This window comes from Ptiloglossa arizonensis, chromosome 5 (assembly GCF_051014685.1).
Source record: "Ptiloglossa arizonensis isolate GNS036 chromosome 5, iyPtiAriz1_principal, whole genome shotgun sequence".
In the NCBI taxonomy this organism is placed as follows: Eukaryota; Metazoa; Arthropoda; class Insecta; order Hymenoptera; family Colletidae; genus Ptiloglossa; species Ptiloglossa arizonensis.
In genome coordinates, this window is record NC_135052.1 from 9,189,939 (window position 1) to 9,210,345 (window position 20,407).

Below are 20,407 nucleotides of genomic sequence, written 5' to 3' on the forward strand. Positions count from 1 at the left end.
GTAACATGCACCAAGAACTACAAGATAATTCGACCGATTGCGGTGTTGATTGTGTCACGAGGATCTCACCGTGCCTTAAATAGTACCATCTTACAGGGTCTATCAGTAGCGACGATAGAAAGTTGCGTGTACCTCAGTTCCTCTCAAGCTCCAGGGTGATAGGGTACTTAATTCCCAGTCCCTTGAGCTGACCGATGAGGTCTGACTGTCATAGTGGCAGTTGGTAGCTCGATATCGTAGAACTAAGGCTTGCCGTATGAATTCTGATTAATCAACTCTGTCACTGCTTATGCAGAGACAGTAAAGGTTTAGAAAGGCCATCGATCAATGTAGACATATGGACGGCTTGCAACCGAGTATTGTATTGGTAGTTTGTACTACGTGTAGTTACGTGGATTGGGTTTGTCCCAATTCCGATATCCAATGATGGTGTAAGCTGGAACAGGCATCGAGATTGAATACAGCAAAGCTACTCTACTGCTCAATCACGGTCAATCCATGTCCATTCTGGTGACTGTTTTGGGATAACGTCTCCAAGTACCGGAGGAACTAATTAATCAGTATGAGGGTTTCGAAACAACTGATAGTGTCACGAAGGTTCTTGGTTCGAATGGTTCTTCGAGCGACGATACTTGAGTATTTCTCAATCCTTTTGAAGTTTCATAGTCGACAGAGTGCTTATAGTCTCTGGTTGATCAATAATATTGGGCCATCGTAGTGGCAGTTGGTGGTCTCATATTGCAGAGTAGTGTTTTAGCTTGGCATGTGAGTTGCATTGGATCAATTCAGACATTGCCCATATAAAGAGAGTAGAGGTTTAGCAAGGCCTTTTATCGACCAGTGTAGACACATACGCCTTGCTACCTAGTATCGTACTGGTAGTTCACCAGAAGTACACTACGTGCGGATGCGTTGATTGGGTGTATCCTGATACCCAAAGGGGATATATACCGGGATGTATAGACACAGAGTTGGGTACTGTAGACTACCTAACACATTCCAAAATTCCTACATTGTTACGAAGTTTGTCACACGAAGCAACAATACGGTTTTGGAGAATTTGCAGAGCACGATATCGATGTAGAAAATTGATTTCGACAGAAACGAAACCTTGCGCGAATAAATTTTATTTTTCATTTCACGATCAATTTTTACACGAGAAATTATCTTCTGTTCGCAAGTAGTATATGTTTCATATTACCGACCAGCAGATATAATAAATGTATTTTATGACATTTAAAAAAGTTACAATTAAAGATATATGGACCGATTTTAAGTTATAGAAAACCATTTTAAATAGACCGCTAAAACTATGATTTTTGAAGTAATAATCGAAGAACGAAATATTAATCTAATGTAATTATTCGTATATTAAAAATTCAGTTTTGAAACTGCTTACGATTATTTGTTGCCGTGCATTTGTTATTCACGAAGAAAATAAGAAACGAGTAATTTTCATTATTGTGAAAAATTATAATTATAGAAATTAATAGTTTATTATGTTACACAGCCTTTTCTATAAGTAATGGTTCGAGATCGAAGAAACGCTTTGCATCTTTAAACGATTAATAACGTGGCTATGCCGTTCTGATAATGTTATATTAAGATCATTTTGTTAATAAAAAGCGGGTGAATGTTTCATACTGCATCTTCGGTGTATCAATGTTCGTAGCAGGAATATCGAGCGTACGCGATCTGAGGAATTAAAAAAAGGCTATTAGTTTTATAGTAGTGTTCTTAGTAATCGTAAGTAGTTGCAGATCCAGTTCTACGAGATGTAAAAGTGTAGAAGGGAAAGAAAACCGTATCAGACCAGTTTTAGCGAGACGATACTCTACGTCGTTCGATAATCGATGTTTAGCGAATAAATTACGCCTCGACCAATATCTTTGCTAAAAAAATATGCTAATCAGAATATCATAAATAATGTTATCACATATAAATCAGGAACGACCTGTTTTTTCGAATAAGTAGGTAATGTTTCTGTCTGAATACAAGCAATTTTTTTTAAATACAAGATCATTAAATCGTAGATTGCATTTTATTTGACTATAAAATGAAAGAGAAACTCCAATTTTAATCTGTCGTCGAACTTTTACCGAAACGCCTTCGAAAGGTATAAAAATCCCCGTATATTATTATTAGGTGAAAATAAAAATGTTTCAATCAGCGATATTTATAGTCACGTGTAACTTTCTTCTCTTTTGGCAGCGTTAAAATTATAATACTATAATGAACAACCGCTTTTTCTTATTATACATGTATCTATCTTTTTTATTATATTATAAGTACAAATTATCTAAAATTTATGATAGCATTTATATTCTCAAGCAAGTTATGAAGATAATTATTTGGAAGGTTTCCAGCTTTACGTGTTGTTGCGGTAACTAGTCATTACTGGCCCAACTTTTCCTCCTTCACTATTTTTATTTACTTTGCGCACTTTTTTTTGAAGAAATACGTTTGCCGGCTTGCGTGCATCGATTCTAAATAACTGTTTCTCTTAACAAAATTATTCTATAACGAGACAATCTTTACTTATCGAAGGTAGAAAGTCTTTCTTATAGAACGACACTATAGTTCATACAAAGATACAAAACGTATCATAAATTGTAATTTTCGCAATCAAAATTCTTTACAATATTACTGTTTGTGTCTTGTTTCGTTACCTTAAGTCGGATTATTCAAATCTTTCGTTACCGTAAGTGTCGATCTTTGAAATTCAAATTCTTAAACGCATCGTAATGAATCGATCATTTTGAATTATTTGTGAAAAAGCCAATTTTCTCGCAGGTGTTGCACATTGCATTCGCTATTAATTGCATCAATCCTCCAGAATCACTAGCGATTTTATAAAAACTCCAATTAATCACTTTCATCGTAAGATATAAATTTCATATTAATAGCTGGTTCGTATTTCACGAGGGCGAAGCAGCAAAACAACAAGGACATTTGGTGCATAAATCATTTTGGAACGAATAGATGCAACACGAAAAAGACATGCTAAATGTTTCTTAAATCTGTGTTACATTAATGTGTAATTATACGGGTTTGTATGTTGTATCTCGTTCAATATCTCTATGTTGTACCTTAAATATTATACATGTATTGTTTCTAACGACGCAAAAAAATATCTCCGGAAAGAATTGTTTATTTTGAAAGAGAAAATGTTACAGAAAATAACACATTTCTTCAAGGGTACTTTTTTCGTGATTTCAAAGTCATTAGTGCTTAAAAGCAACTATAAATTTTGATCTTTGTAGGTACTATCATAGCCGAAGTCGAATCAAACATAATTTGATAATTCATAGAAAATAAGAATAAAATTTATTCTTTCGATGGATCAAATTTATTTCGAATATCCTCTAAATTGTAATTATTATTTTCATAATGTTTTTTTACACAGATTTGGAGATCTTTACACAAATTTCACGTAAACATGACGCAAAATGCATAATTGCCTCGCGCATTAATTGCGTAATGGCAAGATACATTTATTGCTCTTAAATCTAATATCGATGGTGTCCAATGACGTCGATACATTTTTATACACGATAAATTAATGATTCTTTGGTCCTTCTTAGAGAGTTACGACTAATATTAGCACACGTAGTCCCGGTATGTCTATTATTACGAGCGATTTGTTTAATAGCCCTCTATAGAAAAGAGTTTAATGACGGTAGATTGGACGAACGGAGAGACCATTCAAACTTTGTAATGCAAGGAAAAATGACTGTATCAATATTAGCCGATATATAGATAACTATGTATTCGTGAACTCTTCCAACTCAAGGTCGTCCGAAAGTTACATCGCACAGATCATTGCGTTCGAATTAAACTCACCTATGGTACCACAGTGATAAAAATATATAATTCAATATAAAAAAACATCAGTGACTTTGAAAGCTCGTAAAAATCGACCGTTCCCGATCAAACTTTTCCTTCGAAAGCGAACAATATCGTTTCGAGGCATCTTTTCGTATCCTCGGAAATATAATACATCGACCTCTGTACCATCTGTCTCGTTTGTATTAACGATAAAAAAGAACAAGTCGAAGATTTTCGTTCCGCTCGAGACGATCCTCGTTTACCAATAACCGAGCGATACGGAATGTTCGATAGCCCACTTGGAAACGTTCGTAAAAATTCATAGAAAGAATCGAACTCGTAAAAACTCGGTAACATCTGTTTCGTAAATTCGAATCGATGGAAACATTTTATACCGCCTCTTATTCAAACAATACCGGAAGCTGGTACACGCGCGCGGACGTACGAGCGCGATCGTAAAGAGAGCTGTAAAATTTCATTGTTCCGCGAATAGCGAAACGGGGGGCGTTGGGGTGTCGATAATGTTGCACAAAATGGAACAACTAACTGGGTTTACGGCAACGAGTAATCCCGTACTTGGAAAATCGGTTGTTAGTCTCGAGAAACGAATCGATTCGTTAGAGATCCGCTCGGAACGATTTACTCGCGAAGACGATGGACAGTCCCGCGCCTCGAAGGAACCACGAGCAAGGGGAGGACACGAGGAAAACCGTCGGAAGAATATTAGATTTCCGTTTGGAAATCTAACGAACGAAAACTCACGAACGGAGAAGCGTCGTAACAATCGCCAAGAACTATCGAAGATCGAGAGATCGTCTCGACGGTGGCAGTACCTACGAGCAGCTTGATATTCGTCCGACGCGCGCCACGGAGCCCGTCTGCGTATGGACGCGGAATAAATTATCCTGATGTCTGTCCCTCTTCTTTCCCTCTGTCGATCCCTTTCTCTCTCCCTCTCTATCTCTCTCTTTCCCTCTGTGTTTTTCTTCTTCTTCTTCTTCTTCGTCTTCGTCCTCCTCTTCTTCTTCTTCTTCTTCTTCTTCTTTCCTCGCCTCTTTCTCTTACGATCTTTCTCCCACCGGTGTTTATAATGATTTCTCCTTCGTAGTGGTGGGACGATACCGGAAGTGAAGTCAGTACGGCGGAACCAGACGTTCACTCAATGGAAAGTTTGAGTTCTTTCAGTACGTTCAAGAAGGCTCGAGCGTAGATCGGAGTTCCGCTCGCGTGGAAAATCCGCTTCTTTCGCTAGGTGCACAGCATTCTTGCTCGCGACTCGCGCGTGCACGGAAGAAACTCGAAGAACCGGAGAAACTCCTGGCAGTCGCTCGTCCTCGCGGATCGCTTCTTTCTTCGCGTATCAGCGTCGCGCGTTCGCCCTCCTGAAAGACACAGGGCCATTCTTTTGAAATACTGTGGAAAAGCATCGAAACCCCGCGGGAACGTATCCGGCACGTGTATCCTCTACGATTCACCCGTGGTCTGTGTACGTGTGTGTGCGTGCGCGCGTGTTTTTCTCTTTTCTTTTTTTTTCTGCCTTCTTTTTATCATCGTTATTATTATCCTTTCGTTCGTGCCACGAGTAGACCGGTCCGGACGTCGACGGTCGAACATCTTCGACGAGGAGAACCGGACGCGAGGAAAGTAAATTTTCTCGCGGAATGGTGTTTTTCCTCCTCGGTGTCGTCGAGTGCGAAGAAAAAGGGAACGGGATCGTGGCAGGGACGATCGTTCGACTCGAAGAGTGGCTCGAGCTTGGAAATTTGATATCTAAACCCGACTCGATGAAAGTCGAATCGGCACGCTTTGGAGGGAAATTTTCTTTATTTCCGTCGAAATCGATCGCCTTTCAACGGCGGTCGGAGAAGAGTAACGAGGAAACGTTTAGATTTATAGACACGAGACCGGGTGTTTATATCACGCGAGTGAAGGATCGCGATAATTAAACGAAGAGCGGTGAAATATCTGCTACCGAGAGTAAACGGGACGAAATCTTATTATGTTCAGCTGTCTCCTCGAGGCATGATTCATTCGCAACGTTTATTCGCGCTGTAAAACTCCGTGGCGAATACGTATACCGGCCTCGTGTTCCGTATCGAACGTTCGACGAAAGTAAGGCGAAAGAAACATGTACAAAGTGAAATCATCGTGCAATGTGGTGCATCGTGTGGCCGAGACCGATTTAGAATATTTTAGAAAACGAAACCAGAGACGATACTAACGAACGGTCACAGTTTTTACGGGACTCTTGCTCGGTGTTCACCGATTGAATCGCTTTAATCGCGATCGAACGATCCCAGGAGTAGTAATATTTTCGCAAGATTCGTTCTTCGTATCGTCGAAAATGAAACGCGGGGGAACGTCGGATCATCAAGGACGACGTTTAAACGAGGCAATTATGGGAAAAAAAGTATCGAACACGGACAAGATGCAGTCCCGTTTCACCGTCTAGCTTCGCGGTTGGCTGTTAATTTTCAGCGTTTTCAGCGAAATCAGAGAGAAGATACTTTCACTTCGGTCTCGCGCGTGTTTCTCGATTAAAACGTTCGGAACACCATTGAAAAACGTTCACCGATGGATCGGTGACAAGGTGGCAAGGTGTTGTTGTTCGAGACAGAGGATGATGCATTCGTGAAAGAAGTGTTCCGGGGTTGAAAGGAAGGGTTTTGGTGCATTTACCGAGAGCATAATTCAGAGATGGTTAGCCAACACGCGATGGCCACCACCGTTCGCAAAGTCAAGCAGGAGAATCGTCTCAGGCGACAAAATCAGAACCAAGGTATAGAAATAGATAAAACGTGTGCATGCAAACCGCCACTAAGGGAGACCGTAAAACCGCATCCACCGGAGACTTGTATTTGTAGGTTGAAACGATTAGATAACTTTCCTGTTAAATTAGAGTTAATTGCGGCGTTCGTTAGCAGATTATACCGATTACCGACTTAACCGAGAAACGAAGAAATTTGTTTTCTTCGTAACCCTCGAAGAGGTATTAAATTCTTCGCATTACTTTATCTTCTCGCGGTATTCATTCGCCGATGTCTTGCAAATTATTTGCGCTTGTCCGTTAACGTTATCGTTAAAGATGACATTCTTTAACGAAATTTAATTTCTCTAATCGAACTCACTCTTTCGCGCGAAGTGTACTTACTTGCGCGTTTCGTTACGTTGACGTACGTAAATTTCGAATATTATTCGCAGTTTCGGGAAAATATACGAAGCACAGGAACGAATCGAAAGAGTATAATGAATAGTGAAGAGAAGGAACGGACAGAATAAAGAAAGCTCGAAATGCAACGTGTTCGAATAGTTTGAGACCGTTAGTGTGTCCTGTCTTTTGCAGAATTTAACTATGAAATATAAGTACATTGGAATCTTCAAATTTTATAATCGAAGTACAGTACAGAGGAGATACGTGTATACGTAATTTATGTTTATTTAATATTTTTCATTAAATACAATTACGCAATCTTTCTATTAGAAGCAGCTGTTGACGAAACAGTTGGAAAGTTTGTATTACACGGAATTTGATTGCGCATCGTACTTTCCTACTACAGAATTTATTAAATATTGCAAGGCAAGGCAAGAAGAAATATCATTGAAATGGCGAAATTACATTACGTAGTATTCCACCCAAACAATTTTATGCAACGGCGAAGAATGTTAGGAAAATTAGTTCTTCGACATTGAAATAAAATATGGAAGTAGAAATTACAGTTGAAATCGTTGAAAAAATTCTTTTCGATCCAATTATTCTATTATGAACTTTACACAAATATAAACTTCTGTTTGCGGTTATACACGTACGTATCTTATAATATTCATCGAATTATTATTTTTACCGCTCCTTTGAGAGTAATTACATTACGTTCGAGAGGCAAGAAGTTAAAATTCTGTTTGATTTGAAACTTACCGTAAGTATAAAGTAAAAGGAACTATAATTATCGCGAATGAATCGCGATGTTTTTTTATTATCGAGAATATTGATTTCCTGGGTAATGATAATTGTTAAATTGAGGCTTGAAGCAAAATCCTGTAATTTGTACATTTAGTAATCCGAAAGTAGATTACCCAGTAATTAATTATTCTTTACAAACATTCTTCATACACCGTGATTTTTGGTGTAACAAAATGCGCAGGAAGTATAAAGGAATTTGAATTTACAAATATTCATTAACTCCATTACGGTAACGCCAATTATTTTCTCGCGGTAAAAGACACCTAACTAATTTTCTATGGTCTATACGTCGAAATACGCTGGAACTAAATGTACCTTTACGCGCAGGTGAGCTTCGACTTAATTACGACTAACTGTATACGATTAATTTGCGTTGCAATTACTCTTTCATTAGGGACCAATGCTGCTCATTTCTTGTATCTTCGCGAATATTTCAAACGAATCAATTAAAGCACATATTTCATGCAAATCTTAAACGTTATGAGACTCGTGATGTTGAACAGCAGCGTCGAAGAACATGTATAATTTGAAACGTTTCATCAGAGAAACATTTACAATTTAAAACATTTCATCGTTCGCGACGGAGTATTCTCTTCGCTTTTCGAAAAATATTCTCAGTGCATACCTTTTCGTTTATTAAATCGTATGGAAATTATTATTTTACGATCGCCCATTCTCGAGTGAAATCTCTGAAATTAAAAGGCATGTAAGTTCATTACCATCTTGTGTGTATTTTTATCCAATGATATTTTTGCGAAAATTAAAAAATTTTAATTTTTCTACGTGCATAAGTATCGAGTGGAAAGTCTTGCGGTCTGCGTGGTTTTCTTGCAGATGGAGCAATGACAATTTAATTACTTTTCGGTCGTACAGGGCTATACATAGCCGCTCAAGAACATTTGCTCCAATTTACCCCTCTAAATAATTGCTGTTATAGCTTTTAAATGTTAAATTTATCGGTTATGTACGAGCCACTCTGGGACTAATTGCGAATGAAACATGTATAGACGAGGAGGGACTGTTAAGTGACCAGAAAGCTTTCGAGGTTTTCTGCAATAACAAAATTCAAAGACAGTCCCTTGGAAAGGAACAGATTGATTAATTCTGTGTAATTTACATTAATTTGATACGCATCCATAATTCAAGTTCCGACAATGTCAGGCTAGAAGAAATTCCGAGTTATCAGATTCAGCGGTATCGATAAAAACAGCGTATCGTTTCCTCTCGCTGCTCAACGCTTGGCGAACATTGCATTAAAGTTGCATATACTCTATGGTCATTGTACAGTACTAACCCTGGACGATATTGGATAACCTAGCCATAATTGGTCACTGGACTTGCCGTCGTATAAATTCACGTTCAGTTAAAAAACGTTATGTACTTCCATTTAATAGAGTGGACGTGACTTTGAGAGCTCAGAAACGCCCACACCTGGTACAAACCTGTGCTCAATCGCAAGGTGTCCCACACGAAAGGAAATCAGTTTCGTTCGAAATCTTTACTCGAATCAGCGATAATCGTTGAAACAATCCCGTTGAAAAGATTCCATTCTATCATTTGAATTCAATAATTAATTATTCACAAAATAATCGATAGAAATATTTCATACCCTCGTTAACGTTAAAACTGGACGACAAATTACCATTCACGAATAAACAAACTAATATCGATTCTACTTTAAATGGGTTCAAGTTTGCGATAAGTGCAATGAAAAAATTAAATACTTTTAACAAATAGTCTCTAATGAAAACCAATTGGCGTCAACTCTTGGAGGGAATCTCCCGAGTTGTTCGTAAAATTTATCGGGCAATAGTGTCTCCCGTAGATAAAATATTCCTCGTTGGTATACGACTGGTATTACGCCCCAGCCCCTGAAGTATTAAACCATCGCCGCTAATAACCATCCGGGTGCAGATACGGTGTTAAACGGGCGCATAAATAAAGAAAGTATGCCAGTGTGCCTTGTCTAAGTGACCAAAGCCGTAGTTTTCGGCTGTTAAATTTATCGATTATGCGCGAACCATCCGGGGACTAATTGCGAACGAAACATGTGTTCCAGATGAGGAGGGACTTTACAAACCTGTACCGCCACCGAAACCGGTGCCGAACAATCAGAAGAACCAGAACGACCAGCAGGAGAGCAGGGTGCAGACGGTAGCTGAGCTATCGTCACGGACGACTTCCGGCATAGAAAGAAACGCCACGCTGGACGACAGTCAGCTTCGAAGTTCCGGGCAGAACCTTGCACCGGACTACAGGATGCCACCGCTCTACGGGGAGGAACAGAGCTCAAGTCAGACTCAACAGGCCGCAAATCTACAGACACATAGCAGCAAGTTTCCGGTACGTTTTCAAAGAAGAATATTATGCAGTTCCGTGCACGAGGTTTTCGATTGGTTCGCAACCGTGCAGTTTTGTTCCACTCGATAAAACCGAGTACAACATTCTTAGCCGACATGGATCTACGAGATCCCTTCGAGGTAAACAGTTATTTTCTATTTCAATAACGGAAGTTGTTCAACCGCGTCTATTATTAACATCTTGGTCACCACAATCACCTGATTTAAAACGGGATAGAACCAGTCTTACCCATGCGTCACTTGCACTGTGTATACTCTACATCACTGGCATACGGTGCGGTATCTTTCCAATGGAAAAATAATCGTATATCCAATTATTTATATATTTCCTGGACAGTAGCAGCGGTGGAAAATTACTATCTCAATTTTTAAACTTCGGAGGGCTGACCTGTATCGAATTGAATCTGGTAAATTTCAGAAACAGAGCTTCCGAAAGCTTGTACGATCTTGCATATTCGAGGCCATTTTGAAAATAAGTTTCATTTCACATTTATCGATATTTCGTCCTCGTTACGGTCGCTCTGTCGATCTTCCGAAGATCGATCAACGATCGAAATATTTGAACATTTTAGTATCGCGTAGAGTGAAACGAATTTTCGCGAAAAAGGAAGAAAGAACTTTCCTTAATTTGTTCGCAATTAACCATGGCAAACATCGACAGTGGATGTGTACCATTAGTGGCATGTAGGTAGTCGTGGGGGGGTATAACAGGAATATAGAAAGAATAACATAGGCGGTTCTACGCGATGCAACCGCGTCACGGGCAGTGGCAGTGTGTTAATTAACGATACGCCGTGTACATTAATTCCATGTGCGCGGAAAGCGTGTGTGCGTACCCAACCACGGTAGCTTCGCCATATACGAGCAGGGCACACGCTGGAAACTTTTGTTAGAGACGCCACATAGGCGTGCCGGGTGAATTTTATTACCGCCGATAACGTGACGGGTTCTCCAAGGTGTAACAGGCTGAATATGGCGATTCCAGTCTCGGACTTTGATGCACCTTCGTACGGTGACTGGACTCGCTTCAGTCCCGATGAAACAACAAGAAGAAGAAAAAAGAAAAAGAAGAAAAGAAAAGAAAAACCTGAAGAAGAAAAAAAAGAAACAACACCACGGTTAGAAGTCAAGGCGTAGCGCTTTATTCGGTATGGGCTGCCGCGACTTTCTAAGCTTCTTCTGGCTTCTTTGCCCGCGTAATTCCTTTTAATTGCGGGTTTCTCTCGGCGAAGTGCCTAATAGTAGATCTCGTTCGCGATTTCTATGGCGCAAAGCGAGCGTTCGTGTAATTCGTTTGCGTGAGGCGTGCACAACGGTGGAAATTTGCTTTTAACTCCTCGCGATACGAAATTGCACGGTGTCAAATGGAAGCTTCAACCCCGTTTACCAAATTGAAACGGGTGCTGGTCGTGAAGGTGTACACCTCGGTGAAAAGTACAGTCGGAAGGACGTACACAGGGTGTCTCGATCGGTGAGGCTATCGACGAGAATCGTCGTTTCTGGATCGCGGTACAAATCGAAAATTTAAAACGAAACGAACGCATTCTTTGCCACGGTTTCATTTCGTAACGATTCCTTTCGAATAATTAACGATAACTAGAAACTTCTCGGAACGTTAATACGGAAGATATCGAATACGCGGAGGAAGCATTTAACTTGATTCAATTTGTAGATTGCGTGTCACGGCTCTTTCATATTTATCTAACGAGGTTCCAGTGTACGTGTAATAACGGAATATTTAATACTTTGCGCCGATTTAGAGGAAAACGGATCCCCGGCCAGTTAGGAATCTGGTATAAATAAGATTACGTGAAAATTGTGGTGTCAGATGATGTAACTTAAATACAGAATGTATTCCGTTACGAAATATTCATAGCAAAATTACACGTTCTGAAGGCCATTTTGGTGAAACAAGTTCTAATAAATGCATGCCCGCAGGTGATTTTAGAGTTACGAGTACTATCATACGACTTGTAGTAGCCACTGGTTAGCAAGACAGACAGATATAGATATATCTACATAATACAACGTCGGAGTATTTTTAACCAATTCTAACGAATCAGCTTTGTAACTCGATCTGAACTTTTTGCTTTTCATAATGTTATCCAACGGTTATTATTCCCGTGCTTTTAAACTGAAAATAACTTTCGTAATTTCTCTAGCACATGTATGTGGTAAAATTGTTAGCATCAATACGATATACATTGCTGTAACATTATGAAAAGAGGGTGCTTGATATAGCGGATAGAATTTTATAAATACTCGGTTAATTTTCATTGGAACTCTGTTTTGAACGTAAATTTTGTCGAGCATATCGTAAAAGATAGGAAAGATATTGTAAAAATTAATTTTACGAATAGTAAGTGTAAATGTATCGTATTTTTCAAAGTTTCTCGTGTTAACTATTTGGAAGTTAAGTATTTCAAAATACAGGTCGCTCTAAAATAAATAGTACCCGCTTCAGGGATGAATTTAGCGCTCAAAAATAATGAAAGACACTTCTGCAAATATATGTTCTATTCAACCTCGGTTTCAAGTTACAGACAAATTAATCCGATGTAATTGATTGTTAACTAACAACGGTCGATATTTCAGTTACTGATGATTATTCTGTAAACTCTGTAGCTTTGACGATACGACCATTACAAACAATCGAATGAAATCAATCGTGCAATATCGTTCGGTAAGTTGTCACGATTTTTCTCCCGGAAGATCGCGAAATTATCTCGACGATTTCTCAAGACTGTTCGCACCTTGTTAATTGTAACTCACCGATTAGCTCAACGTACATACGATAGAGATAACGGCAACACAATTTTCCATACCTGTCTCGCAAGTGGTCACATCGTCGCGACTCAACGTGCAACAACTTCTCAATACATACCGCGTTTATCTTAATTCGTCGAAACGGTTATCGCAACGCAAACATCGTTACAACTCGAAAAGAAAGGCCACGGTGTACGTTTACGCGAAATAACTTTATTATTTCCAAAGGTTCTCGACTTATTCCCGATGTGGGTCGCAGATATATTATTGGACACCTTGTATATGAAAAATACGTTCCTAGGAGCATTGACATTCCTTTCAAAAGGAATGCGAGTAGTTTACTCGCCTACCATCCCGGAATAGTCCATTTTTCCTCGGATACAAGCTCGCAGCTTGGTCCTTTTTCTCCGAAGATAAGCAACAACTTCACCGGTTGCTGAGTCCTTTTATGGCAGGCGCGATGCGTGTGAGAAAATGTAGACGGTTTCACGAATTAAATGGACATGAGAACACATCGAATGAATTGTTGGAAATCAAATCTTCATCCTTTGTTTGTAAGGTTAATGAAAATCAGGTCGGCGGATTCATTAATTCGACGCTTCGGTTGTGTTCAAGTTTATAACAGTGACTGCGTCCAACGGAGATGCAGTTTCGTGCTCTTGAGCGAGGTCGTATTTTAAACGATCGTACAATTATTCAATATTTTCCGCGCAACGTCGATTCAAATTCGAACAAGTAACGCAAATGATAATTATTTCCAACGCGTCGAGCACTTCCCTCGTTGTACCAAAAAATTTTAATAACGGAATCATCGATAGATCGACAATGACTTTTATCAACATCGCTACTGTATTCGTTTTTAGGGCGAATTATGCAGAACGTTATAAGAATTAAATCGATAAGTCGATTGCTCTTTCTAATGTTTGCTACTTTCCGTACTATTACCTGGTTCTGGTATGCGCAATATCTGTTTTTTTTTTTTTGAAATTCAAACACTGAGTACGATAATACAAACCGAACGATGTTTAATTGTCAATTATGGATACACATATTTGTAGGAGACGAGTTCTTTGTAACACGCGCGTATATATTATCAGCTGTCAGAAATGATTTCCTTGTTACGTAACATGTTCCACTTCTTGTAATGCATAATCAATACTTTCGAGTCAGTTAGACGTATCAGTGATGAATAACGTAAATAATAATGTATAGCCACTCACGCTGACAACTTGACTCCGTAGAGTTAAATAGCTTTCTATCCGTTCTAGGATGTTGCCTTTGAAATTGTGGCCGCTGAGTTTTGCAATTAATAAATCATATTTAACTGTATCAAACTTTCTTAATACCAGTGTATAAGGTATCAATTTGATTGCGTCACCGAGGAACAGTTGAAACATAAGAGGAAAAAGATAGTAACCACAGAGTGTCCATGAATGAAGTTGCTCGTCACAGATCGCATTAGCGATAAGATGTGACAACTTTGTAGCGACAATTCTCTCGTATATCTTCGACCTGATGCTTTAATAATAAAAATGGTCCATTGTTCGGTCAACTGGAGCAGTTCACTTAACGTGAACTATGCGTTTTCGTGAGTTACGCGAATTTAAACTTCATCGAATAAAAGAATATTAATTTCAACAATCAGAAGCGCAACGAAACATCGTGGATAAATTTCGTTTGCAATTTAATTATACGTTTTTGCAAACGTGATGAAAAATCATGGACAAATTCTGATCTCGATCGTAATTGTAATCGAAAATGTTGTACGAGTTTCGTTCGAGATGACCGCAAATTACATCTGGGTCATCTCATGGACCGTGACCGAAATCTCGGTAATAATTTCTTCAGTGTCCGTCCTTCTGGTATTTTAAATATTCAAAATATGCATTTCCCGTTACAAATTTTACATAATAATTTATTCCATTACACGAGCAACCAAACGTTTGAATATCGTCGGATTATTGGTAATTAACTATGGTTCCGATGTCGGTAAAATATGTCAAACAATTTTGCGTACCGACACCGATGGAACAGCTTCTTAAATATTATTTCATTTAAACAAAGTTATCTAAATAATTGTTCCCGATAGTTTTTTCTTTTTCTAATGTGTCCAGCATTGGAAATAAGAAGGAAAGCGGTTCGATCGAAAATAACCATGTTAAGAAAAATACGCTAAACAGTTCAAGGTGACTAGGAGAATTGAATGTAGGACGACTATTAAATTTATCGTTACAATTTTGATTTTGTTTCGTTCGTGGAATACCGGGTGATAAGCAATCCGCTTTTACGTTAATCATTCGCTTGCTGGAAAAATCGATTACTCGAACATCCTGTTCCCCGACTGGTTCGGATAATCAAGGTTCCATCGTACTGACAAATGTTGTGTGTATGTTCTACATCCAGTGGAGCTCACGTATTATTGCGTAGACGTTGAAGTTTGGTGAAATCTTTGGTAACAGTTCATTGTACGTTCGTTACGTTCTTGGGAAAATTCTCAGAGATTCTCCGACGAGACAAAGGAAGCATCATACCTGCGTACCGTTTGCCGGAAGTCGGGAAGGGGGTTGCGATAGCCGTTTAGATATATTACTTTTCCTCGTGGATCGGTCTCCGAGAGGCGAGAACAAATCGGAACACTTGTCGGTGACGACATCCTACTTCTATACAAGTTCGCTGTGTTGCGATTTCGCGGACTTGTCTTCTGCGCTTCTGTTGTTTCGTCGACAATGACGTTACGTGTGCCGCGCGCATTTAAGTGCTTGCGAATTATGAATCTTTTGTGAAATCTTGGAAATTGTTGTCGATGGGTTTCTATTGTTACCGCCTGTATGAGATAATAACGTTAGAAATAATTAAACACTGCGATCGTTACTTGCAGTGTGGTACTATTTTAACGAGTAGAATGTCTTATCGGTGCTAGCTTTTTATCAATCTTTTTCGATGCTTCGCGAATACAAAGGAGACTTCGTGCCGATATTCTATTCTTACATTTTCATTTCTGTCGCAATAAATACACGTATACGTGTAACGTATCTTAATTTTTTAAATATAGTATTTTTTAAATAAGTTGTATAATCACTGTTGAATTGATCAGTGATAGGAAAAGCTTGAATTAATTTCAGAACTTATTTTTTCATAATGCGTAAGTATATGTGAAAATTAAGTGAAGAAATAAAAAGAAATCGCAGAGAATTGACGACAAAAAGCGTACGTACTTGGTTTTCAGTTTAAACATCTGGAGTGATGTTTCGAGCCTATAGAGTATACTCGAGAGGAGTAGTTTAAAGGTTAAATGTAAATCGAGTTACCTACCTACTTGCAAACACTGTAGCCAATAGTGTTAAAATTACTTATAATGAAAAGGTGTTGCTTTTTTTAAACGTGTATGTCGTCACGTTGCCTTTTAAAGAATGGCGTATCTCTGACATTATTTTCTTGAAAATTCAGAAGAAACGTGAGATAAATATAGAAAACTGTGGGCTCGAAGGTGTGACACTTTCTAATGCTTTTAAACCTGATTTTATCGCAACAAGATGAGTACATTTGTAACGTTATTAATATGATTATTAATTTTTTGTAATATTATTCAATGCTGAAGTGGTACGGTAAATATCGATAACTTTTTCAATTTTTGCCCGAAACCTCGCGCAAAGCATACTACGACACGTAACAACACACATGTTTCACGGTATACATTTTTTCAATTTTTGTCTCTTGGTTCGTTGATTTATGTTAACTGATATCGACTATTCTGATTATCGTTTCGTAGAGATATTTCTAAAGAATGTGTGTCTTTCTGCGATTGTGATTCAAATTCAAATTTCCCGCTAGTGTATCACCAGATACAGGAATTCAAATTGTTTCTAGCTTATACACAAACGGACGACAAGTAAATTGTAGATTATACAGTATCAACGACAAGATATTGAACTTTCCGTAGCCCTCGAATGACTCATTCACACGTGGCACATCTTTTGTAAGATTAATCTTTAACGAGATTACATCTCACGGTGGAATACATTCAGATGTCAAGTAAAACATATGAACAACACGCTCGACTACGCATCACACTTATACTTTTATATCTCAACAGGTGCTCGGTCATTTACTATTTTAAATATATTCAGTCTCTGTTACAACATGTGTATATCATATTCGAACAACGTACCGCATCATCGTCCTTCGACCAGTTCTTGGGATATCAATTTATCGAATCTTGCCCGATTGTTATTTAAACCTCCACGAACATACCGTAATTTAACACTTTATTTGGATACACTCCTTTTTAGAATCGATCTATTTTCCCAATTGATCCAGAGTTGAAAAATATGTGTAGAATTTTTCATCTGTTCCTCGAAGTTCTACGAACTCAATTTTATCATCGTAGAAGTCTATCGATTTTGAGATTTCGAGTCCTTGGAGTCCACAGAAAATTTGACAATGAAAAATTGACTCTTTCTCGAAAGATCCAGTGCATCTGTGAAGGTTTAAGAGTAATAGTCGGACATTGCCGAGGTTCAACGCGACCCATTTCTCTTGTACTCGGTAGTAACTCGAGTAAAACGTTCAAAAGATGAGATTTGACTTCAAGTTTGTATTCATCGAACCACAGTATCGCGTGCACCACGCGCCAAAGTCTAGGATAAAATCTTAATTGAAACGCAAAACATGTTAGTCGGGTTTTAATTTCCACGAACACGTTAGCATACATTTAACAAGCAGATGTTTACTATTACTGGTTCGAATTTCATTCCCAATGTTACACATTCGTCTCTTTCGGTGCTTTTTAATTACCAAAGTGTTATATGCGTTTAGAAGAAAAATGACCAAGACTGGGAAGATACATCGGCAAAAGATAAAGTCACAGAAATTTGAAGAAACATTTATAATAAATAGCGTTCGAACATACGATATTTTTTCTTGGTCGGTGTTATATCGTCGGAATCTTTCCAAGTGCTTCGTCGCGTAAGAAAAAAGTGTAAATTCGAATGAAATATTTTCTTTGGTCGAGCTCATGTAAATTTCTCGTATCCTAATCAATGGTATCCACTAAAGATCTATGGTCGTAACACAGTATTTTTAGCACTACCGAGTGTCTCTCTAATTAACATTTTTTCTTATTCCCGTAACGTAAAGCAGTGCTAATTAAGTTGCTTCGGAAACACGAGGTAGAGATGAATCTTAATGGGACACGGAAGGCGTGTGATTCATGATTTACGTCTTATCAAAAATGTCTTTTTGAGGAATTTATAATGACGTACGGGAACAAACCACTGCGCGGCAAACATGGACGCCCGCAAGCGTACAAGTAACGCGAACAATTTCTATCCGAGTTTACAAGTATTTGATGCCCCTACGAAGTTAATTACCTTTCATTGCTTCACAGTTCCTGCACTTTTCTATCACCGATATTTCATTCTCTTTTGAATTTAATCATTCTTGCCAAATGCACGATTTTAAGAGCAAAATACACGAATAATATTATACGGGATAAATATTTCCAGTAATAAATCTCAATTTCATTGTATCTGTATTTATTCTGAGAATAATTACATCATTTTTCTTACCCGCACCTCGTCTTCGAATTCACCGAATCTCGCACATTCTTTCGCGACAGTTGAATCCCTCAACAATCTTTCAAAGTCTTTCGATGATCTCGTTCAAAGTCTCACCACGTTATCATATCCATTCCAAATTTAAGCCCGTTGAAATCGAACGATATCACGGTTACAAGTGAAATCTATCCGCTGTCGAAAGAAAAGTAAAAAATTACCAGCAACTCGTACTAATTATAAGTTCCAAGGGACCGTTTTACACACGTAACGGTGAACTCGTTTCACGGACAACGAACTTAGCAACGAGCTCGCGGATTTGCCTGCGGATTTTTCTCCTCTCCTCTCCTCTCTTTTCTTTTCGTTTCTTTTCTTTTCTTTTTTTCTTCTGTTCGTTCGTTGCATATTATAATGCACAAAATCACACGGAAGCGTACATGGAATTATTCATAAACGTTGCACGGGCAAAGCGATGATTAGGCGTGCTCATTTTCCGCCGCCGTAGCGCGTTTTATCACGCTTGCTTTCTTCTGGCCGCGATGCGATCTCAAGGCGAGTTTAGTTCAGTGACACCTCTTTTTAGATGCATTATTATATGCACGCAAAGTGCATGCGAGTGGCTCGTTCGCGAGCTCCGCTAGCGAACTTCCAGATCCTGTTCTCGATGTTGTTTGGAAAAATCGAATGGATATCGCGGCACTGAAACCGACGTGCGACGTTTACGATGAGAAATGCTTGCTGACGTCGTCTTGAAACGTCGCCTTAACGCGCGTCACCGACGCCAACCTCCCGTTAACAATTTATCGTCGAGTCTCTGCATATACGTAGCGGTGATCAATGGCACCACGATACGACGCAACTTTGTTACGAATGTTTCGGTATTTCGCAAAAAACATCAATGAAATCAGAACGAAGCAACGTTTCCATCTTCGTTCGGGAGGAAAACGATGATTAATCGCACCGCACGGGAAACAAATCGTTGCGCACGATTTTACCGTATTTTCATTCATTTACAGATTTTGGCGGTGGATCTCGAACTTTTCCCTCAATTGCACCAATCTTCGTTGTATAATCGTTAGAACGGACACGGTGAGTTCCTCGAGGAACGCTCAAGTGTTGCTCTTGTGGGATTCGAGACGCCAAATGTCGCTCACGTCACTCATTACAGAGTGCACAGGCTCACACCTGCTCGCCTTGGCGTGTCTTCTGATGTGCTATTGTAGGTAGAATTTCTACTGGTCGCTCAAGGTTGCTTTTTCAACTTCCAATCACGTCACATCTTTTCTTCTGAGCCGTATTCTCAAGGGTGCAACGTGTTGTACAAAAGTTGATCAACGATCTATTAACGATATCTCTTGTCGAAATAAGTTTCAATAGGTAATGGTAATCAAAATGTTCGTCGATGTAATAAACGAAAAAAATAATAGTAAGAACATTTAGTACGAGTAGATTATATTCGTATAATAATAATGTATAAATGTTTCCATGATAAGAGAAAATAAATTCTATTTGGTAAGAGACGGACAAGAAACAATTAACATATTAAAAATAACTAAGACCGTGTGAAGTTACGAAAAAAGTTTGGAGAATAAAGTATAGATATAGGTACACAGTTGTTGAAAGACAACGGCTTGAAAAATTGCAGACTTGGTACGCTCATGTAACGGTAAAAATGAAACCGGAGGTAAATGAAAAAACTGAACAGCTACCTTTTTCTTTTGCAGATAGAACGGGAGGTGGTTCTGTCGTCGGGGGACAAGAATTCGAAGATCCCTATTCTTCATGAATACAAACAAAGAACTGCCGGAAGAGTCGCCATTGCACCGGATGCACCCATCAAGCAACAGGCTTGGGTTCAAGAGGTGAGCTAATTCCCTTACTAATTTCCATAATCTATCGCACTTACTAGAAATAATAAGGGTTTTGAATGTAATTGACTGTTG

The 20,407-nt window shown here is 38.7% G+C and overlaps 1 protein-coding gene across 3 annotated transcripts in view; it reads left to right on the forward strand.

Annotated features, from left to right (window-relative positions):
• Positions 1–20,407, forward strand: part of LOC143147653 (uncharacterized) — a 114,425-nt gene that overhangs the window by 69,074 nt on the left and 24,944 nt on the right. For all 3 annotated transcript variants that reach the window (XM_076313082.1, XM_076313084.1, XM_076313083.1), the window contains 2 exons: positions 9,846–10,129; positions 20,189–20,326. In XM_076313082.1, the coding sequence (XP_076169197.1) occupies positions 9,846–10,129; positions 20,189–20,326 (422 nt within the window). The remainder of the gene's footprint in view (positions 1–9,845; positions 10,130–20,188; positions 20,327–20,407) is intronic.